Source organism: Astatotilapia calliptera, chromosome 16 (genome assembly GCF_964374335.1).
Source record: "Astatotilapia calliptera chromosome 16, fAstCal68.1, whole genome shotgun sequence".
NCBI classification, from domain to species: Eukaryota; Metazoa; Chordata; class Actinopteri; order Cichliformes; family Cichlidae; genus Astatotilapia; species Astatotilapia calliptera.
The window spans coordinates 29,786,542-29,810,489 of record NC_137437.1 but is presented as its reverse complement, the minus strand read 5'-3'; the positions used below and the strand labels follow the sequence as shown (position 1 = coordinate 29,810,489).

Here is a 23,948-nt window from a genome sequence, read left to right as displayed (position 1 = left end):
GAATCTACAATAGGCAAGCAGCTTGGTGTGAAAAAATCAACTGTGGGAGCAATCATCAGAAAATGGAAGACATACAAGACCACTGATAATCTCCCTCGATCTGGGGCTCCACGCAAGATCTCATCCCGTGGGGTCAAAATGATCATGAGAACGGTGAGCAAAGATCCCAGAACCACACGGGGGGACCTGGTGAATGACCTGCAGAGAGCTGGGACCAAAGTAACAAAGGTCACCATCAGTAACACACTACAACGGCAGGGAATCAAATCCCGCAGTGCCAGACGTGTTCCGCTGCTGAAGCCAGTGCATGTCCAGGCCCGTCTGAAGTTTGCCAGAGAGCACATGGATGATACAGCAGAGGATTGGGAGAATGTCATGTGGTCAGATGAAACCAAAGTAGAACTTTTTGGTATAAACTCAACTCGTCGTGTTTGGAGGAAGAAGAATACTGAGTTGCATCCCAAGAACACCATACCTACTGTGAAGCATGGGGGTGGAAACATCATGCTATGGGGCTGTTTTTCTGCCAAGGGGACAGGACGACTGATCCGTGTTAAGGACAGAATGAATGGGGCCATGTATCGTGAGATTTTGAGCCAAAACCTCCTTCCATCAGTGAGAACTTTGAAGATGAAACGAGGCTGGGTCTTCCAACATGACAATGATCCAAAACACACCGCCCGGGCAACAAAGGAGTGGCTCCGTAAGAAGCATTTGAAAGTCCTGGAGTGGCCTAGCCAGTCTCCAGACCTCAACCCCATAGAAAATCTGTGGCGGGAGTTGAAAGTCCGTGTTGCTCGGCGACAGCCCCAAAACATCACTGCTCTCGAGAAGATCTGCATGGAGGAATGGGCCAAAATACCAGCTACTGTGTGTGCAAACCTGGTAAAGACCTATAGTAAACGTTTGACCTCTGTTATTGCCAACAAAGGTTATGTTACAAAGTATTGAGTTGTATTTTTGTTATTGACCAAATACTTATTTTCCACCCTGATTTACGAATAAATTCTTTACAAATCCTACCATGTGGATTCATGGATTTTTTTTCACATTCTGTCTCTCACAGTTGAAGTGTACCTCTGGTGCAAATTACTGACCTCTGTCATCATTTTAGGTGGGGGAACTTGCACAATCGGTGGCTGATTAAATACTTTTTTGCCCCACTGTAGGTCTAGAAACTGTTTGGTGACCCCTAGCAACTTCTGATCACTTGAGATAAATATATATTCCACAAGCAGGTTGCTGTATTTTGTCAAATGAAATCAGTTGCACAGGTGTTGCTAGTTTATACAGAAGATGGCAACTTATCAGCAGATACTTGCAGGTGTCGTGAAACTGTGAAATGTGCAATGCGTTCAAGTAACAAATTTCAAAAGGTACTAGTTTTACTTTACTTACATTTTGGTGTTGCACTATCATTTGGCAAGTATTTTGCATGGAAGATGTCTGCAAAAACTCACAAAAAGATCGCGGCCGTTGCAACCGTCTAGCTACCAAAGCAATCGCAAGAAAGTTTTCTCTGCAATATATACCTCTTTACAATCAGTCGCTCTTTATCAATCATTCAGTCTGGGATTGCAAATCTTTCCCAGCAAGTGATTGTTACCAGGTGGCTGCTGACTGGTCTCGAGACCTGTGTGACTAGAGCCAGAGTAAAACAAGTTCAAGTATCTCCCTTATGTATGTTGCTTCATTTATTACTAACACATTAAATTGGAGGTATCTCCAGTTTCAGTTATGTAGCCTAACTTGACATATATAAAACATTCCAGCTTATGAGAGAGGAAAAGGGACTCAGATGTGTGACCTGTGCTCTGGAGTCCACTTCTTATCACACTGAGCCAGCTGACTAAAACAGTGAAAAAGGGGATATAGCGCTTGACTCCAGACAAGAAATGTAACCAGGCAAAAGACAAAGAGATACAATTTCCACAATGTAGACTCTTGAGTTTGTCTTCTTTATGGCAACAATTTAAACAACAATCCTTGCTTTGTAAGAAACAGTCTGACGTGACCACTGTTGTCTGTGGAAATGCCAAAATCAGCTAACATCTGCTCACCTACAGTGCAGTTTTTGCCATCATTCCATGATATTTAAACCATGTTTGCTGGGAGAGAATACGCAAGAAAGAAAGAGTTTGCATGAGAGAGTGTGCGTCTCCCAGGACATTTGTTGTTGTAATTACTTCTTTTGGTACCTCTGTTGTTCAGAAGACAATCCTCTGGTTCACTCTCAAGTGAGATTGGTCCACATGCCCAGCACCACAATTATGGTTTGAGCAGCTCAGGCAAATTTACTGCATCTCAATTAGAGCGGAGAAAAAGTTGCCTGGGGTGATTTTAAAATTTTAGGGCTTTTTTAAGCCAGTGAAGAAAAAACACACATCTACATCCAACACTGCATTCAATAAAATATCAGGTATTAGTGGTGACTGAGATGTGTGCTTTACCTGCAACTACCCATTCACTCACAAGCTACCCTGTTATCACACACACAAGTAGAAGGTCTGACTGTTTCCTCTTCCTAATTCCTGCTATCTCGGGTTCGACTGCAGCCTGTCCCCTTGTCTGTGTCACAACTGATGACTCAAACTCTGTAATTGCCTTTTAATCCTTTCGAGGATGGAACATGTGTCAGCTTCAGCTAATTCAGGGCACCGGTCGCCTCGGGATACAGAGACAAGCTTATGACAGGAAGGTGGTGAGTGTAAGTCAGCACACAGGCTGGGACACTTTGCAGTGCTTCTGATTATGCAATGTTCAAAAAATAGCAGCTCTTCCTCTCTGTCCATTCGATTTGAGATTGAACAGCATGTGCTGAATGCAAATTCAGCCCAAAAGATGGAAAAATGTGATGCAAAACTCAAGCACTGCCAGCCAACCTGACACCAACCCAATGCAGAAATGGGCTGAACATTTATTTACCCATTTATATAATTGATATTTATATACCCATTTATACAAAATGATATCTTGCATTCAAATCATATTAACAATAAACCTAATTTAGCAGCATCTTTCAGTCTCTTCTCCCAATATTCTGTTTTGTTATGCCTTTTTTCCCTTTTGTTGAATCCATTTAATTTACCCACAAAGACAAAAATAAGATAATCCAAAGTCAACATTTAACAGTAACTAAATATTTGGTTTTGCTTATATTTTCACATATTTTATTTTATATATCTGATACAAACATTATTTCTCTCAACATAAGGCCGCACCTTGGAAGCCCAAAGGTTAACACGCATACTTTATAACCCCACAGGAAGCAGACCTTTGCTTGTCTGTGTAGGTTCTCAGTCATCCAGTCATGGCAGTCTAAGGAGCTTAGAAAGAAAACGACTGGACTTCTTTAAATTTTGTGAAGATGTTTCACCTCGCATCCAAGAGACTTCTTCCTTTCTGGGCACCGGTGACCTCAGGAACTGATGAAGCCTCTCTCCAAGCTCCTTAGATCACCTTTGTTTTATTTTTTTCTCTGCAGTTATTATCACATAAGAGGCAAATAAAAAAGTGAATTTTCACTAATGTTGGTGCTACATGTGACACTTGATGAGTCAGATAGGAATGTCATTCCAAGGAAAAACACCATTAGTTGCATTGGTTCATAGGTTATCCAAACATGATGCACAAGTTTTATGGTAAAAGTGAGACGAATGTCACTCCTTGGTTGTCACGTATGAGCGCTTGTGAAGAATTCCTTCTTATTACAGTTTTTCAGGGTGAAAGGGCAAATTATAAGTAGCACAAAGAAAAAAAGCAAAGTCGCTGATGCAAAAGCATTCCTTCTGCAAATCTCTGTAACAAAATTATCTTTATGGGAGGCTAAAAATTAGCTGGACACTAAGCAGTAAATGAAAAACTTCTGTTTGCAGACAAAGTTTTTTTCTGTGAGTTCATCATTATTCAAAACTAACAGTGTTTTCACATTATCGTTGCTATAAGTCATAGCAATTGATAAAAAACTGTCCCTTTCCTCACACTCCTGAACATACTAACACATCTTCTTTTCACTTCATTTCATCTCACACATCATCATCTTCCACGTGATCCTCTTTAAATCCATTTGTCATTTACACAACCGGCCCTGTCTTCTCACCTTCCCCCTCTTCTTTGCCTCCTTCACATTTCCTTTTCTTTGTCCACCTATGCTCACGAGTTCCCTTGCAACCTGTTCTTTTTTGTTCTTCCCTCTCTCAGTAACTGTCTCTGAGGCCACTGAAGCAGCAGCAGCAGTGTCCAGGACATTTTCTCCATTAGTGTGAATTACAGTTTCCCGGGCCACCGGATCACAGCATGTGCAAGCACACCTCTTAATCACAATAGGGTAGGCATCCTTTTCTCCTAACGCTCGCCTCTAGTCCCAGTCACAGACAGCAACAGCTCCATTAACAAAGCCGAGGGGAACACTCTGTCTGGCCAGGTGCTGAGTCTATACACCCCACTGACTGCACAGAGTCTGAGCTGGCTACAGGGTCGCAATGAGAGGTCAACCTCTCAGTCAGCCTGTATTGTGTGTGTGGTTAAAGGAGGCTGCACAGCGTGAGATCAGCCAATGTCAAATGAGTCAGTTTGTTCTAAGATTGCAGTGAAACTAAAGAGGGATTGGCCACACTGTATGGTTTCACTGCCAAGACTGCTCCACTGCTCCCGTTCACAGTTGGCTGACTGCATGTATTCTCTTTAAAGCAAAGCAAAAATAGTTAAGATGTTCTGCCTATAACGCTTTTTATGACTATCAAGGTCAATCACTAAAAACATTTATTTATACAGTCATTATAGTCAGTGTATCATGTGCACCTGAACAAATCATCAGTCCAGAACATAAAATGATCACCATAGGACAAACGATTTCCAGTGTATAAGCTGCCAGTCTTTGAAACAGCACACAGAGGAAAAACACATAAAAATGAAGAAAAACAGAGTTGTCTCAAATCCCAGTGAACTGCTTTGTTTTCGGTCTTAACAGTCAGCATAAGAACGGCTCGTCACAACAGCACATAATGGCTTAGAGAGCCAGCATATCAGTCAGCATCTTAAAACACTTTAGTCCAGACCAAAGAATTTTGGTGGGCACAAATACCCATAAGGGGGGTCCTTCAGGAGTTGAATACCTTCTTTTTTTTTCTTTTTTGCATTTGAGCTGCTAATAGGAACTCTGATCAGATATAACAGCCAGCCAGTCGCTAATAATTCAATGTCACCTCATGTTTTACTTTCTTCCAATCCTGCTTTCATTTTCTCTCTGTGTTGCTTCACTGTGGCTTTGCAAGCTGAAAGGAATTGCAAGCTAATACTTTTCTGATGAGTGAAAAATCACATGCATAGTGCGTCTCTCATTGGCTACGGGCTCAGTAAAGCCTTCCCTTGATTCATTTCCCTGTGTTTTGTTCCAGTGTTAATGAAAATGCTAAAAGCTGCAGTGTACATTGCTAATTTTGGACTGGTCACAGTACACCTATGTCATGCTTATGACGGGAAAGTAATTACTCTAAGGGAATAATAAAAATGGAGTTCTAAGAACTAAAAAAATGTCTCTTGTTTCAGCTGTGTTGACACAGAAGTAGGAGGGGGCAAACTCTAACAGTTACCAGGAATAGCAGAAGGTCCTGCAGTCTGAAATTTAGTTGTAGCCCATTCTCCTTAAAATGGGGAAGAACAGAATGAGTTATATTGTTTCATTTTGGGGGTTTTGTTTGTTTGTTTCTTCATGCACACATTCTCCTTTTTGAAAACCTGATTCCTACATTAATGTTAACAGCATTGGAAAGCATTTGAGAAAATTCATAGAATTTAAGCCAAAGCCAAAACCACTCTAAAGTCAGCTTTATTATTTGCATTTTATCACATACACTAAGTTGGAGTCTGTAACAGGGACAATAGTTGCTACTACCTACACACACCAATAACCATACATCAGAATGACTAGCTGGATTATTAACATGCCAAGAACTATAATATATATCCACTTTATTGTAGGAGAAACCGAAATCTGTCAGAATCCTTTAAAAGCGACTATGTGTCCTTGGAAACAACAAAAAATCGACACATCAGTCATGTCTGTGAAAACACACATGAAGAATGAGATGATGTCTTTTCCCAGGTATTTTTTTTCTTCATGTATCTGAATTTTGAAAACTTTTATTTGGCTTTTTGCACAGATGGATATTTAAGAGAAGGGTCAGATTTTTGGTTATATAGGTATTTTTGTGGTTCTTGCAAATTGCTGCAAATTGTTGGATGATGGAGGAAAAAAAAACAAGCTGGCTGCCATCCTTCTGGACAAAATAATAGATATCTTAAAAAAGCAAGTGAAAAGCTGGAGAGTTTTATGGATTTGCGTCACACAGTTCCCACCAGTGTTATTTGTGTGGCTAGTTGTGGGGTTTTTTTCTTTTACTTTTTTCTCTTTTTTTGTCAGAATGACAAAACCACAAAAAAGAAAGAGAAAAAAAGGCTTTTAATGCAACAACAATGGACTCAACTGTGGTAAAGAGAGGCAGAGTATGAAAAGAGAATTGCCGGTCCTCCACTTTGCATTTAAAAAACAGCTTAGGGCCCACTTTTCTCCTTCACCCATTATTTAGAGACACCTTCGTCTTTTCCCCTTTTGTAATTCTCTCAGCATCTTCATGCAACTTTGATGAAGATTTACCCTGTTAAGAGCCTGCCAAAGAGCTATACATACTCACTGTGGGTTGACAGTGCCTGGGACAGTAATAGCTTTGGCTCAGCTAAGGCACTACTCTCACCCCCAATGCTTGCAAACATGACGCCGGCCTGCTGCACAAATCTTATGCAATAGCTCCCAACACAAAGTGCTCGAAAAACTCACAGAGTGTTTTCAAACTGTCTTCACTTCACTGACATTTTTGCTCACAATACCATCACCTGACTTTGTGATTCTTACACACTTATATATCTTCATGCTGTTGCTGCTTTGAAGTCACCACTATGTTACTGAATGCTTTTAAACACGCCAGAAATGCCTTCATAAAAGCACCAACACAGTCAGCTTGCCTGCAGGCTTAACAACTTCTGGCATTTATGAACATATGGTACACAATATCATCCCTAATCAAATGAGTAGTCAGTGCTCACACATGAAATCAACAACATGACTTTGAATTAGCCTGAGAGCCCTACTGAGTAGTATCCACTGCGCTTTAAGTATAGAGGATGGAGCAAAGAAAACTGTGAGCTGTCATACTTCACCAACATCTCATGAGGCCTTCTAATATTTCAGGCACAGAAACTCAATTATGAGGCCGAGGTTTTGATTTCTTAGAATAATAGGACTACATGACTGAATTCAATTAAGAGCACCCAGAATATATTTGGACCTCTCAGAGGAAAGCCCGGGGTGAAACAGATGGAATTTGCATCATTCATAGAACTGTTCATTTGTTTTAATTGAAAAGCAAACTGATGGATGAATGGAAAACTGATGGTGATCATTAATTGCAGCTGATTTAGCCTCAGCGGTTTGGCGCAAACCCACGTGCGTGGTTGTCAAGTTGCAGTCTTGATCTTATTGCCCTGAAAAAAAAAAGCATTGCAGTGCGCAACGCCACCTGTGTGAAGGTGCCAAACCGAGAACGTTTAACCCCTGCAGGCTAATGAGCTGATGAGAACATCAGGTAGAGCTGATGAGAACATCAGGTAGAGCTGATGTGCGTCTTGCAGATAGAAAAATAAGCACATTGCGCTCTTTTCCCCACCCTTATAAAGTGATTTTTCCAGGACTGTTCTCTTTCAAGGTGTCGGGGGCAGCTGACAGGAGGCAACGGCTGAATTACAATGCGCCCAAGCTGCAGTGCTCCTCTCTCAATCTCTCCCCCTTCACTGACAGCGCGTGTGCCCACGGCGTTCAAGCTTTCTGTGACCCAGTCCTGACAGTTGACAATAAGCTCCGCGCACAGCTGGCGACGACACGATTAATTCGACGCTGCTACGTGCAGCACCCAACTTGAATGAGCCCCTTCGCACTGGAGCCACAGCCTCATTATCTGCACAGAAAGCTGATGCTGCTTGATAGGGGGAGCCGATCGGCCACTGAATTTTTACACATTTCACTTAGTGGATGTGGCCACAGCGGTGGCCTCTCAGCAGACCTTAAACCCTAAAGCTAGAACGGGCTGCGGAACAGGTTATCCCGCAGAGTTTAACATAAAGCACAAGGGTAAAGTGGAAGTCAAAAGAAAAAGCCAGTTGCCCACCTCATCCTGCTGCGGTTGATTCTGTCTCTGATTCGGCTGCTCCTTGGTAGCTGTCATTGTAAAACTCCTCGGAAGGGAAAACTTGGTCGAATCCCAAAGAAAAGCGGACAGAATCCCGTTTTCGGCGCAAAATAAGTCTGATGAGAGAGGCGGGGAGGGCAAGGCGCCGTCTTGTCAACTGCGGAATCTTAAACAGGAGTGGTGGAGCGAAGGGACGAATCCGTCACGATTGAATATGTGCGAGGTCTTGGCGAGCGTGTGACGAGAAGCCAACGCAGCCCTGTGCGTTCACATCAACCCCCCTCCGGGAAAAGGGAGGAGAGTTTCGGACACGCTCGTTTGCTGAAGCGAGAAAGACGGAGTGTTCTCACATTTTACCAGCCTGACACTTCTCCGGGGTGTCTGGCCTCTCTCCCTGTCTACTCTCAGTGATGTTGGTATTTTGGAGGATATAGCCCAAGACGGAATGGAGGAGGGGAAGGAGGAGGGGAGTGTTCAAGTGGTCTTGTGATGGTTTCCGGGGAGGGATGCTTTTGCAGGACCCAAGTTTCAAAAAAAAAAAAAAAAAAAAAAAAAGACAAAAAGACAGTGCGAGCTGTCTCGGCTGACGTGTTAGCATCATGTGCTGAAAGGTGCACACAGGAGCTGTCCGCGGTGCTGAAAGCCTTCCTCTTCTTTACTGTTGTGGGCGCGCGTAACACCGACCCACCTCTGCTTGTTATCGTGCGTTAAACACCGGCCATGGGCTCAGGGAGACGGCCGCTTTCCAGCCGCAGAAACCCGCTGCTTTTGTTATACGGGAGCCTTTCAGATGGCGGCGAGCGAGGAGCTTAAATGGTCAATAAAGGGAGGATTGAGCGTGGCTCACAAAAGCCTCGCCGCCGGTTGTTAAAATACGCGCAGGGCACGGAAACGATCGCGTCGGTGTTTGGAGTACTTAGCGGAGAAATGACACCTGTGAACCCGCCGCTATATCAAGCTCACCGCGGGGCTTATGAGAGAGCGAGGTCTGCTTCTGTGGTTAGACGCTCAACTTTATGGAAGCCGGGCAGGCAGAATGAGAGGCGGTGATATTAAGGCTCATATCGCTAACGCCTGCGCCAGACAAAGATCAATAGTTTATATCTGCGTTTGACTGTTGCTGAATTACTAAGCTTGTTAGGGATTGTGAGGTGAAATAACTCTCACGCACTCTGACATCTACCAGACTGCGGGCAATGGGTGGGAGGGAAGATGTCATGTGCTTCAGTACTGAAAGAAGTCTTTAATCAAACAAGTAATTTAAACAGGAATGTCAATCAAATATATCGACTAAAGCTATTAAGCATCAAGGCACAGGCTAAGAAAAGACGAGTAAGCTGTAAATCACTCCATTTCATCTTTAAAAGTGTTTAGATATTTTCCTGTTTTTTCTTGGTTTCAATCACAGTTAATAAGCTCGTGTGTGTGCGTGTGCGTGTGTGTGTGTGTGTGTGTGTGTGTGTGTGTGTGTGTGTGGCTGACTATTCCCCTTCCACCTACCACCATATGTTTTAGTTTGTGGCGATCTGAATAGTTTAGATCCCAAAACAATAACGGTGCTAAAAGTAGATATTTACCATAGGACCCTGGCTTCAGTCCATCTTCAGTGATTTTTATCAGCTGCTTTGAGGGGTTGATTTTTTTTTTAACCACACATACTTCTTCAAAGGCAATCAAACTTCACCTTTTTCTAGCATTTTGTGAATATTTTTTGTTTGTTGTTTCCATTTTTCACAGCTTTGATGTAAACTCAAAATTAAGCTCCAACAATGACGGAGACATGTGTGCATGGTGCTCTAATCATATCCCTGCTTTCACTCATTGACAGCTCGACATTCTCCAGGGACACGCCTCCAGATGTACAAGCATTCCTCTCAGACCTGCAGCAGTTTGAAACTGGCCCTGCATTACTGATTACCCTTCAAACTGTTTTCTATTCCACAGTTTCAAAAGAAAACTCACGGGAGACTAAAATGAATCACCAAAATGAATCAAAATATACTGATATATACTAAATACACTGCACTATACACTCCCCATTCTTTTTCCAAAAGAGATTCCTGCATTTGGTGTTTAAATGTTGTTGTTTTTTTAAGTCTTATTCTGATGTGATCGTGAAAGCCATCATCATTTTCATAAAATCATTTGGTGACCCGCCGTGGAAGAGTCTGTACTCAGATGTCTTTCATCTTTCATTTGTTATCCGTCTGTAGAACCGCAGAGATGATATCTCATTGGACAGGAGTGGAGTGGAATATAGCAGTGTTGAAAAAGTGGTCTGTTTGTATTATAATAAAGACACAAATCGATCTGCGTGCTCTATTTTGTGGACAGGAGTAATCAATCCACTTTGAAGTGGAAGTCAGTCCAAGTCAGCCTTCAGTTCCACATAGTGCAGCTACTGCAGCAATAGTATTAAGAGAAGCAAAATTGATCATTTACTTATCTTTTTTTCCTAAGAAAACAACAAAAACGTTCTGATATGTTTTTGTCTTATATAATGTAAACCCTATAGAGTGTAAATACATAAATAAAATTTCCACATTTAGATTTCTTTGTAAATTCTCTTGTTATCTCAAAAAGGTCTGGATTAACCTGTTGTTTTCCAGCTTTAAGCACAGCAGATCTGAACAGCACATCAATCAGTTTTCCTGTAGACTCCTGGTGGAGCATAGGTCCGCAACACCACGCCAGCGGACTCTGTTCTGGGAAGCAGGGAGCAGCACATATATGACCTCAAATTTTAAAAAATTAAATACATTTCTGGACAACAGAAATGTATTTAATTTAATGTCCTCTTGCCCCTGACTATTCCCCTTCCACCTACCACCATATGTTTTAGTTTGTGGCGATCTGAATAGTTTAGATCCCCAAACAATAACAGTGCTAAAAGTAGATTTAACATAGGACCCTGGCTTCAGTCCATCTTCACCGATAGTGATTTTTATCAGCTGCTTTGAGGGGATGATTTTTTTTTACCACACACACTTCTTCAAAATGTCTTTACAATTTTAAACAGTTTGTTTTGAATTTAATTGTTTCCACATTCCAGGATAGTTCCACGTTTAGTGAAGACCCCAGAATTTTGAAAATGTTGGAAATGTTACATCCACTTATTCATAAGAATTGCCAGGAAGTTGGGTGAAAAATCACAGTCCAACACTAATTGTGAACTTGTGTCTTGAGCTTCAGTCCGTTCAGCTCTGCACTCTACACCAGCTGAAGCGGACTTTGTGGAAACACAGATTTCAACATTCACTTGAGAAACCATTCATAAAACACTGACAGTGTTGTTAATTGGCATTCCATTAGTACTGTTCTTATATTACAATCACATTTCTGACTGACAGACTGCTGATGAATCTGCTTATCTCAGTCAAAACATCAGCATCTTCTCCAGCTGATAAAGAGTTCAGGAAACAAGCCTGATACTTATGTGTACTGCTGGCTAACAAAGCCTAGGGGAGCAAACTTTACTCCCACCTCTAGTACCACAGACCTCCAAAAACAAATGGATGTGGAAACTGAAATCAGCTTGGTTACTAACGTAGGTTGTAAGCTAGCAACACTTGCAAAAGCTTACAATCCTGTACCACCCTCAAAAATACTAAAACTCCTAAAATGCTGTGTATAGTTCTTAATACAGACACATGAAGCCCACAATTAGGAAAAAGCAAAAGCCTGACGGGGTGAATATTCCTAATTCAGGTTGATATGCTATGATTAGCAAATCCCTGCTTGGGGAGACGTTTAGCAATACTCATTTTCTTCCCTGTCACCACACATCTGTCCACTCAGGTTATTAGCTGGCAGGGAAAAACCCAAATGTCCTGGGGCCAGCCGTGGACTATTTTGGCCCCTGACATTCTGGAAGAGTTGCTTTCTAAGTGTAAAAGTCCAAACAGGGCATAGAATGTGGAATTTGCTTTTCAGAAAGAAGAACTTGGATTCACTTCCATCTCCAGCACAGTGACAACGCAGAGTAAATCCCCTGTCAAATATCTCAAGGAACTGGGAGAAATGCCAGCAGAAGACCTTCACACTCGCATCGAGGGCAGACTAAACATATCTCTCGCCCAAAACAGCGACGCTCAAATATTGACATGTTCTGTTTGAGCAGCTCTACCTTCAGAATGTCAGAGACGTGAAATTAATATAAAGTAAACATGCAGCGTAACAAACGTACAAACAGCGTCGGGCGGTCATCTGTGATGGTAGACAAAGGTTTCTGGGTCTGAAAAGAATTTGACATGATAATCATAAAATTAAAAAAAATCTGTTTCATGTTTTTTGTGGGTGTGTTGAGTGCATTAGTGGAGCTCACATTTGCATAAATTCCTCTTAACCTTTGCTTGCGTGTACCACTTTCTGAGGGAGACTAATGGAGTTTGCCTGTTTGGGAAGAGGGAGTGATGCACACATTGGATCTGCTTGGATGATGAATATATGCGATAACCTTTAGAAAATTGTTTAATTTAAAGGTAAAGGTTGGATCTAAGTTGGTTAGCCTCCATAAGCATCTTCAAAGTTTCTTTCAGCCTTAATACTATGAGTTTCTGACTTGGTTGGATGAGAGGATGAGATTGCATACCGCTGACTTCGAAACAGTAAATGAACACAGGATGGACACACTGCTTTTAAGGACAGGTTGCTGAGAAAGAATGAATTTTAAACCTGATGTGTTTGCATTTAGAAACCAATGGAAAGATGCAAGCAGGGGCAATGTTTCCCAGAAACGACAGAGTGAGATTTCCTGTTTAGTTGTAAATAGCTTTTGGCTAATATTTATACAGTTTGAACTGGCTGTCGGCAGATCGAACTTCCTTAGACTTTACAATGCAGCATTTATCGATAAGTGAATTATTTTGTTTTTAGGGAAAATTAAAGTTTTAAGTTCAGTATAGCAACTCAGCAAACTGTTAAACTTTTGAGTGGTTTAATGCCTCACTTTACTGGAGTTATGTAGAGCTACAGTTTAGTGGAAACAGGTACATTGTGATATCACTAATCTGTGCAGTAATCTGAGAGATACCAGGGAGCTTATCTCCCACTTTTCAGAATATACCATATGTTGTTCACAAAGAAAAATATTATTTGTAATTAGTGCACATAAGCACCCTGTGAAAAGACAACAGTGTTACGTTTTACTACTTGTCTGCTTCATTATTCTTTCTTTTTTTAAAAAAAAATCTTAATATAAACACAGAACAGCCGTCACTGTATGTGACTGAATGACCACGGTTGCCTCAAATTAAAAGAATATTTAGGGAGGACTTTTGCCATTTCAGCCTCACAACACTGCTGTTCACTCTGTATCAACAAGCAAACTGACAGCTGGCTTGTAAATGGCAGTAGTGAAGCCACCAATAAATATACCGTGCACAAACTGGTGCAGAATAGGTGTTCAAATATGTTGAGATCTTATGACCTCATAACAGCGTATAAATCATTTTACAGCCTCCCTTTTATCCATTTTCTCACACTTGTCAGGGTCCAGGTCATGGAAGAGAAGTGTAAGCAGAGGTGCCTGGACCTCCCTCTTCAAAGACAGCTAAGAAACATAATCTCTCCTGGATGGTCTAGGTCTGCACGGTCTGCCCAGGGATCTCCACCCAGTTGGAGAAGCCTAAAACATCCCCACTGGTTTCCTTTAGATCTGGAGACACAGCAGCGCTACTGTGAGCTCTACCAGAATCACTGAGCTCCTAACCCTTTCTTTTCCACCTGAGAACTATGGCTTCAGACTTGGAGGAGCTAATTCTCATTACAGCTGTTTCATTTTCACTCTCATCAAACCATTTCAGTATTGTCATCCTGGAAGTGACCACTCAGGAGAGAAGTGCTTGATCGCAGATAAAGATGATCACACAGCAGACTGTTGTATTGATTTGCAGGGACATCTTTCCAAAGTATAACGAAGCCACCAGATTCTCTCACTGTGGATCTGGAATCTGTTGTCAGGAGTTCAGGTTTTTCTCCACTACAACATCAAATGTTTTTACGTTCAAAGTGATTTGCAAATAATCAATATAATAACATCACTGGTGACCCATCTAGGACTGGGGTTTCAGTTTGCTTAACATTTTTTAATTTACATAGATTTTCTGCTTGTTTGAAACATGCACATGTAAATGCTCTTAACAGAAAACAATTGTCTGTATTGTAATTGTAACACTAATTCACAAACAAGTAGCAGCCACAGTTCACCTTTTGGGCCGTCTGTGGCTATAAAATAATACTTCAACGAACTGATTATAACATGGCATAACCAAAATAGATTTAACTGCACAGTATACATTAACACTGACACCTTAACTTCCCGAATGTTATCTAGAGTTATCAAAACTTTAAACATTTAAACCTTTAACATGCACAGACAAATATAAAGAAACTGCACGAAACTGAACTGAGCCGATCTGCATTGTGTCACTGATGACTTCCAGCACATTCTCAGCTGGATTCATGACACAGCTGAGTTACAGTTGCACTGATTGCAGTCAGATTGATGAGGGGATTTGAGTGTAATCTGTGCACTTCACAACAAGCGCTCACTTTTTTTTCCTTCCCCCATAAATGTGCTCATGCAGAAGCTTGGTCTGCAGAGGTTCTTTGGATGAATACCTCTCTTGGTGTCTTGCTTCTAACAACATGATGCACAGCACTGGGAGAATAAAGGCGGTGGCATTAAAGCTAAGCAGGCTAGGCTGAACTGCTAGCATGAAGATCAAAGTCTGTGCCTTAAAATATCTAAGTTTGGAGTTTTGCTTGGGTATGTTTGATGTTTGTGTGTGTGTGTGTGTGTGTGTGTGTGTGTGTGTTTTTTGGGGGGGTGGGGGTGGGGGGGTTGCAGTGAATTGTAATGAAAAAAAAGTGACAAGATCAGTTTGTGAGAGATGGGCGAACATGTCACTCCAACAATGAAGAGTGAAAAACATCTCTGGATGTGCTGTAATTCTGTGTGGGAGTATATTATAATTGGAAACGTGACAACTGAATTTTAAGGTACCCAGAGTGTGAGAATGAAATACTTTATTTTAAACAACCCAGTACAGTTGTGGAGTGCCAGAGACAGAGTGTGTGGGTGTGGAGAGCAGAGGAAAGTGTGGAGGCGATGGAGAGGTGGGGACACAGAGAGGGAGGGAAAGAGAGCCCCTGGGGAGGTGTTTCGCCGAGGTGTCTGCTGTTGATAAAGTATTTATGACCCTGGGGCAATTTAGTGCAGACACTCAGGAACTCCACGCCACCTCACCACTGATGAAAGTTTCATGACCAAACTCCAGTGTCTGCTTCTGTGGCTTAGCCCCAGCAGCTCACATTCAGCACATCACATTATTACAGCAACAGCTGGCACTTCTGATGGGGAGCAATATCACCACTCTGACTCTCTAATAAATAGCAGTCAAGCTCTTCCTTGGTTGGTACTCTTCATGTACAATTCTTTAGTTTCTGCAATAAGCAGACATTTCCTTGTAATGCAAAGTCACTCAAAATGACAGATGCTAAAGAGTGATTTGTTTCTTCCTGAGGGTTTTTCCCTGTAATCTTGAGTGTAGGATTTGAGTTCTGCATTCAAAAGCAGAGGGAAGCTGTCGCTGCTGATAAAAGTGGGCAGTGTTGATAGAAAACAGGGATTTTATTTCCAAGCCATACTGCACACGTATTTCTTTGATCAGCTTTGGAAGCGGTGCAAGAAAATCCTGTATAATGACTATTATTACGAAGTAAATCAAGCTCAAAAACAAAGATATGTTTGAAATGTTGAGAGCAACCAAAGTGTAGGTTTGGTTTCAACCAGTAAAAACACAGATGCCATCGCACAAGGAAGAACTGGAACATACAGCCAGAGTCATGTAGCACCATGTTTAGCCACAATCCTGCAACAGATGCACTCAGAGGCCTGATCTTGGCGCCATAGGATTCAGTCTGGGATAACAAGCAAGTGAAGACAGAGTTCTCCAAACATTTTAGTCATATGTATTTCTGGCATTCTTTTTAATGACATTTTTTGACCTTGGATTTCACTGCGTATTTCTCATTGGTGTTTTCTGTCAAGTGCCTTGATGCAAGGCATCCTGTTTTGTAGCTGCACCAAGCCAAACTGACTGATATCAGTAATCATGGAATTGATATTTTGCACACCCCATACCATCAGAGATCCAGGCTTATAGCTTGTAATGTAAAAAAAGATGATCGTGTGTATTTATGGATTAGTCATTCTTGAGATCTACACAGTCACTAAGCCAAACAGCATGTTTTCTTTCATATTTGAACAGCAATTTCAGTTTTTCAGACAATCTAAGATCAGAGCTACCAAATGACCACCAGTAGTCCCTTTGAAGTGACCATAAGAATAATACTGAAAAATACTTCCCAATAACTGCCCATGTGGAAGACATGGTGCATAATTTTTGCAATTAAAAAATGAATATCAGGGTTATTTAGTTTATTGTGTAGCAACAGATATACTAAATGGTAATGAATAGTAGGAGAAATTATGGCTTTGTCATCTTTAGCTATAGATCAAAGTAACTGTAACTGTAATTATATTTAGAAAGGATAAATGCAGAGGGTGGACTGATTAAGGGCCAAATGCCATCACACTGAGCTGCAGCAAGCTTCAGTCTCTACAAGGAAACACGATGTGCTCCATCCAGCAAACATTAATTCATTAAGTCAATTTTATGCAACAGGGCTCAGATTATACAGCTCCGAGGCACCCTGCTGTTGACATTGCAACGTCATTCATTTTTGCAGCTAGTGTAATCCTTTTATTACTGTTGTCTTATCCCGCTGTGCTTGTTGATACCATCGAGGGGTGTATCAAATGAGCTGAATGAAATCCTAATGAGGGGGTCACTCAGTATAAGAGGATGTATTTTAACTACACTCACCAACCTTGTTATTAGATACACCTATACAACTCCTTGTTAGCATTTCAGCATGTAGACCTCTCCAAGACATTCTGCTGAACTTGAAACAGGAAGCTATTTTCTTGGCACACTTTGGGCCAGCTGCTCATCATTTAAACAACATAGCTTGTTTGTGACCATGTCCATCCCTTTATGATGATAGTGTACTTCTGATGGCTGCTTCCGGCCACCACCATGGCACAAAACTCAAATCACCTCAAACTGGCTTCCTTCACATGACAATGAGTTCACTGTACTCAAACAGTCTTGTCACAAGACCCCAGTCCAAAAGAGCACCTTTGGGATCTGTTGGAAAGGAAAATTCACATCATGGACAGGCAGCCATCAAATCTGCAGCAACTCTGTGAAGCTATCGTGTCAACATGGACCAAAATTTCTGAGGAATTTTTGCAGCAACTCGGTGAATCTGTGGCATGAAGAATTAAGGGAATTCTGGAGGCAAAATGGGGTCAAATCCAGTATTTGAGCAGTATTTGAACGGTGATTGTATTTCTATTTATATACTTTTGCTGGGACAACGGGAAATAAAGGCAATGATTTATTGAAACATTTGCAAACATATGTGGATAGACAGTATATAAGACATAAAAGAAGAGTCTGTACACTTCTAATGAGCTTTAAAGTCAATATTTGGTATGATCACCTTTATTCTTCAACACAGTCTCAACTCTCTTAGGGAGCTTCCTTGAATTTTCCTTTGGAATATTTCTCCAAGCTTTTTGAAGGACCATCTTTGGATCTTGGCTGTCATTCTGTTCTTTGTCAAGATGATCCCACACTGCTTCAACAAAGCTGAGGTTCTGGGGAGGCCAATCCCTTATTGATATTGTTCAGCTGTGTATGTCGCATTGCAAAGCTTTTACTGCATGGACGTGTTGTGGAAGCAGATTTCTTTTCTGTTGTATTAATCACATATTTAATCATATCACATTAGTAATAGTAATGTCACTTTCTCACTTAGTTGTATGTATGTTCACTACATAGGGGCCTTATGCTCTACACACACAGTGAGGCCATTGTAATGGGAGATGTTAAACAGATAGTGAGACTCCTCCTGCCTATCATAGATGTAAATCCTTAGGTGACGGCCAAGGAGAAAACAAGGTCATAATTCTCTCTGTGAGGGAGGAGGAATAGCCCCCTCCCCGAGATGGGGCAACATGTAAGAGTTTGTGAAATGTTGTCTGCGTCTCTATATGTAAGATGTAAAGGTCGTGGCCACAATTCAGAGATCACCCTAGTGTTTGACTGGAGTGGTTCTCTCCACATTGCAATGTGTTTATTAAACCCACTTCAAATCAAGCTCAACTTTTGCTCAAAATCCCATTTGCTCCTTTGTGTTGCAGGTTATTGCTAAATTTTCCATAACAACCCCCAAACACTGTCTAATAGTGCTACTCTGCGTTCATAAGTATATTAATTTTGGCAAGATACTGAAAAAATTAACACTCCTCTGAAGATGACCAGGTATAATGACTGGACTGAAAATAAGTGAAAAAGCAGCAAACATCCAAAAAAGAACTTTGGAAGTCGTTCAGAAAGACCTGAAGAACTTTCGCTCAACATCACATTTGCTTTTTTGAAGCAAAATATAAAGAAATGAGGGGCAACGCAAGGCTTTCAAAAAGTATTCTATATCACAGGCTCCTATAATTTTTTTGACAAGATAGAACATTTTCATTTCTTTGCCTAATACTCAACACCTTGTTACCAGTGACATTCAAGTCTGGTTGATATCGCATTGATATCTGCTGTAAATTTGGACATTTTAACATCAAATTTTTCAGGGACTGGCTGGCTTTTGAGTGGCCGTTTGAGGAACTGTTTTTCATTTTTCATCACTCTGAATTTGTTTCTTGGCCTTGGTTGACAAGGAATCTAAAACTGCAAGGGGTAAGAATGATTCTTTTTAGTATGCATGAGTATATTTTACCTTTTTCTGAAACCAAGTTGTTAAAAAAACAAAACAAAAGGAAATATGGAGTAAAAATGAAACAAATCAGCAAGTGGGGAAAAAAGCAAAATATGTGCAAAAAACAATTTGAGACAGAACAGAAGCTGCAGCCTTCTGCCCGACAAACTTATGAGTTACTTCACAACAGCCACAAATTCAGTCTCTTAATGTGGACATATTGCTCTTTTCTACAGCACTCCCATAGCTACACTACAGAGGTCATTTGGAAGATGTGCATTGTGTTACTTTTTTCCCAAAAACTTTAACTGAATCAGGTAGATTTTTAGTTCCGTTTTTTATTGCATATACTATGTTTAAAACAAAAGCAGCAAACACTAGTCGAAAAGCCTTTTTTTTCACCATCACAAATAAATTCATCCGATCAATGTTAGAAAAGCTGGATGTTTTATTGGATATAGGCCCAAGCAAAGCACCCACAGGCAATCACTCTGCCCAAGTGTCCTCAGCCGAAACACTGAATTCCTAACAACTAACCACTAACTGTGGAAGGCAGAGAGTGAAAAGCTAGAATTTCCCACAGGGATCAATAAAGTCCAGCATTTCACACTCCATTATAACAATATACTGCTCGCCACATTTCAGAAGTGCAGCACACTCACACTCATATTTTTTAAGCAGCTGGTTAGAGCCTTGAGCAGGTTGATATAGATGCTTTAGGACTTATTTGTAAGAGCCATTAGATGAGTCTCACCTGATGTTGAGTACACAAATAAGCCCTATTTGTTAGGTTGTAAAACAGAAGGCTATCAATACTGTGTTTCTTATTGTCCCGTGTAAACTATTGTGTGTTTCCAAAGCTTTATATGGCTTAGATTCTCTATGCTGTATACCACAGAGCTCCACACCTGTGTAAAAATATTTTAGCCACAAAACAAAGTGGAACATTTACTTTCATTAGCATGGAAACACATAGTGCATGTATTCTAAGTTGCAAGCTCTATCATCGTGCTACAGCTGTGCTAGAGCTCAATCCTGAAAAATCATCAACAAATGAACTAATTTGTCTTGTTTGAGTACAGCTTTCTAAAAAACGAGACTCCAACTACTTTAGTTAAATAATATGCTTTTTAGGCAATCTATTGTACTCATTTCTAGCACTATATTTATATTCTTAGACGTTATTAGAGTAGCTGTGCACGGCTCACAGTTCAAAATAAACCTTGTTCATTCAATGCTGGGCCTTGTTGAAGCTCTTTGGGTCATCATCTGCTGAAAATCAGAAAAAATCAGAAGAAAAGCCAGAATATGGGTGGACCTTCTGCTGTGTCATGGCCATATTACTGATATGCACAATCAGTAACGTCATACAGAATCAAAACTAGAACATCTAGGGTACATCAGTCTCAAGCTTTTTTTTTTTTTTTTTTTTTGCCTGTCACTCAAGCTTTAACAACGGACACAAATAAACGCTGCGTGTCGAAGAGTTACGCAGGTACGAAGAATTGTAAGAAAGCAATAAAAACATAGAAAATTGTCAGTTTTGCACTTTTAAATAGTTGTGACCACACATTATGGAGCCAACTCTACAGTAAACATGTGCCACCTCTCATACATCGGCACAGTATATATTAAAGCACGGGTCAGTGAAAGTACACAAAACTACAACTTAAAACAAAGCCATCCGTCTGCAATTTAAAATGTTTGTTTCCCCACTTGCCCTCACTTCTCTCCCTAATTCCATCCTCTGCCACTAAAAACAAACCTGCCTTGGAAATATAGGCAAAGAGCCCCCTGCACTAAACATAATGAAGGCAAATTATGCATGTATGCAGCTAGAAGACACACAAAGCCTTATTCTAAATCAATATAGCCTCGGGGTCGTTACGGGAAGCTCCAGCCCTTCCTCTATGATCAAACACTCTGCCTCATTTGCTCTTGTGACGAAGTCGAAGCGCTCAGCATTCTCACTTCTCAAAAGCTTGTTTCTGAATTCTGTGCATCATGGATCAACAGAAGTAGGCGAGAATTTGGCTACAGTGTAAAGGGTACGGAAAGCCCTCAGGCATTCTTCGACATTGGGTGCAATGTTTCAGAAGCTAAGGCAGCTTGCACTGTGTAAAGTCATCCTAATTACTGACACGAGTTTTGCACATAAGGATGTTTCATTATATTCACGCCTACAGGCTCTGAGGTGATTGGGCAAAACCTGATTTGTTCTAATGTAATAGCACGGTATGGTCCCTACTGGTTTACATGTCCTTCCTTTCTGACTCGTGCATCATATGCTATTTCAATAAAATATGCGCTAGATTGATATGTGTATTTCATAGACATTAAGACTTAAAGATGTACTTTCAGGGAAGACAGGAACGCCTGTAGGCAATGCATAGATTGCTTATACCAGGCACGTACGACATAAGAATATCTATTTTGAGTCATATAAAATAAGTTCTTTAGACCAAAGTTTAACAACGAGAGACTGTCACTGTGAAACTGGGAGGTATTTAAGGTCTCCCTCAGGGACTGTGAAAGCCCTTAATACTTCTTTTCCTCAAGGCTGCAATGCTGCTGACTCGACTAAGGGATTAGCCATCCAATCAGAATATTCTAATCTTTAAAAAATAAAGGAAGGGGTTTTTCTGAAAGATGGAAGAATCAATTATAAAAGCTGTTATGAAGGAGTTTGCATGTGCAAGCAGATGCAAATGGACATATTTGCATTTGTTTGAACCTAATAATACAACTAATATATAGGCTTTTATTCAAAACCTAACGAGAAAACAACTCTTTAATTGAACTCCATATGAAATACAAATTTATACTTTTCCAGAGGCTTTCTGAATGCTTTTGATAAAGTGTTTTAAAGCTTTTGTAATATTTGAAACTCAGGCACTTGGGGTAGTTTAGCACAACCCTCTCTGACTGGCGGGTGGTGGAGATGGACGAATCAATAAGAAGCAGGTAAAACACAACTCACAATCCTCAAGCTTTAGTTTCATGTCGTGTAAGTGAAACATTAACACAATAAATATGGATGCATATTTATAATGTACAATGAAAATACTGGCTAGTGAATTTGCTTTGTAGTGGAGACATGGGGATGCTCCTGCTCTCTTTATTTCTTGCTGTTCGTTCCGCATAAATAACACTAGTAGTAGTTGCTGGCTCTTCCATGAATTTCTCATCCTGTGGACAAGCTCTAACTCAACTTTTGTAACTGGCAATGACACTTGTTATGTTTTTCCTCCAGCCTCTGCGATCTCAGTGCACTGTCATATGACCACTTCCCCACTGCTGAAGGTCCTGGTTAGCATGACCATCTAGCTCAAAGCAGATCTCGAGAGCAAGAAAACACCAACATTGTATGTTTCAGTCTACAGTCATGGACTTGGCGCCTGTCAGGTCCAGGTCGAAGACTCTGGTAACACTGGCATAACTATACAGAGCTGGCCTTCTTACCAACAGAGAAACCACAAGACAAGGGACAGATTAGCTGGTCATCAGTGACTAAACTGTTGTGATTTCCTTTTAGCAAAAAACAAGAAAAAAAAAGGAAATAAAACAAAAATTCGAGACCAACTACCAAAGTAAGGTCTCTTAGTGGGAAAGTTGGTATATTCAAATCAAAAATATGGCAGCTCTTTCTGTTCTGCATTTGTAGCTGGCCATGATCCAACTGTAGTATCAGACAGAGCCTTGAAATTCAGGATGCACTTACACAAAATAAACTGCTGAGTCAAGCTTAATTCTTACCATGCAAATATTTGTAATTATTAATATTTCTCATACTTTGCTTTCAGTGAATCACTGAATTTGAGAGCCATTATTGTGGTGACATGCAATCAGCACAACCACTTTATAATAGCATCGCTCGCATTCACTGCTCAAAATATGATATTTTCCTGCTCAGTATTTTTGTATGATGTATAGTATATTTATGTTTGTGGTAGTTCCACTGAAAGCAAATTAATGCAAACATACCAAAACAGTAAGAAAAAACAAAAAGGAGCTAAAACTTGTATCATTTGAGGAAACACAACAATTTAAATCATAAGTAAATGCTGATTGGCTAAAATTACCTTTCCAGTTGCGTGTGAACATATTTAGAAGGGAATGCAGCACAGCAAAATACTCACATCTTACATAAAATTCAAAACAACATCACTGGCTCCTTTCCTGCAAGAAATATTCTGGTCTCTTACAACTAGAGTCATATCCACAGTCCTCCATGCTCAGTCCCCAAAGGAGTAAAGAGCTTGAGCTAACAGAAGTGTGCATGTTCTTCTCAGACATGGAAGGAATTAGAGTAGCAAACTTTTCCCCCATGGGTACAAAAATAGACGGGAGAGGCAGACTGCAGATGAGATCAGTGAGGATCAGTGTTGCTCGTGACAGCTAGCCCTAGGTAGCTTAAACATTAACTGGGAGCTGCCTTGGGATCAATGATAGCCCAGATAGAAACTCACCAGTGGCCCTTAAGTGGGCCAGTGTCTGCAACAGCAGCAATAGCTCCACCAGGCTCTTCAGAGGGAATACCAGTCCACTCAGTCTGAGTGGATGTGGAACTTAGGTTTGTTTAGTCTCAGGTTTCAGTTTAATTCATTTATGCCTTCATTGTCACCTTATCCATCAAACCTCACATTCAGGAAGCTTACAGATACAAAGGGACTTTTCTCACTTTGATAAAGCATGTGCAGAAAATATAGACAGCAATAACACAAATAGTTACATTAAAGAAACAGGTGACTCTTTATTACCAGATGATACTGTTATTTAAGCTAAAAAACAAAGAGTTTAAATTATTTTAATTATGTGTACCAATTTATAGAATGTCTGCAGCAATGGCCTACTGAGCAACTCTAA

The 23,948-nt window shown here is 40.7% G+C and overlaps 1 protein-coding gene across 2 annotated transcripts in view; it reads right to left on the bottom strand.

The window, feature by feature from the left end:
- The window catches only part of dpp10 (dipeptidyl peptidase like 10), a 255,610-nt gene that overhangs the window by 142,010 nt on the left and 89,652 nt on the right, over positions 1-23,948 (bottom strand). Inside the window, exon 1 of one of the 2 annotated variants that reach the window (XM_026143891.2) lies at positions 8,220-9,338. The exons of the other annotated variant lie outside the window; for it this stretch is intronic. Coding sequence (XP_025999676.1) covers positions 8,220-8,276 — 57 coding nt within the window. The 5' untranslated portion in view covers positions 8,277-9,338. Of the gene's footprint in view, positions 1-8,219; positions 9,339-23,948 lie in introns of those variants that run through there. 2 annotated transcript variants of the gene reach the window in all.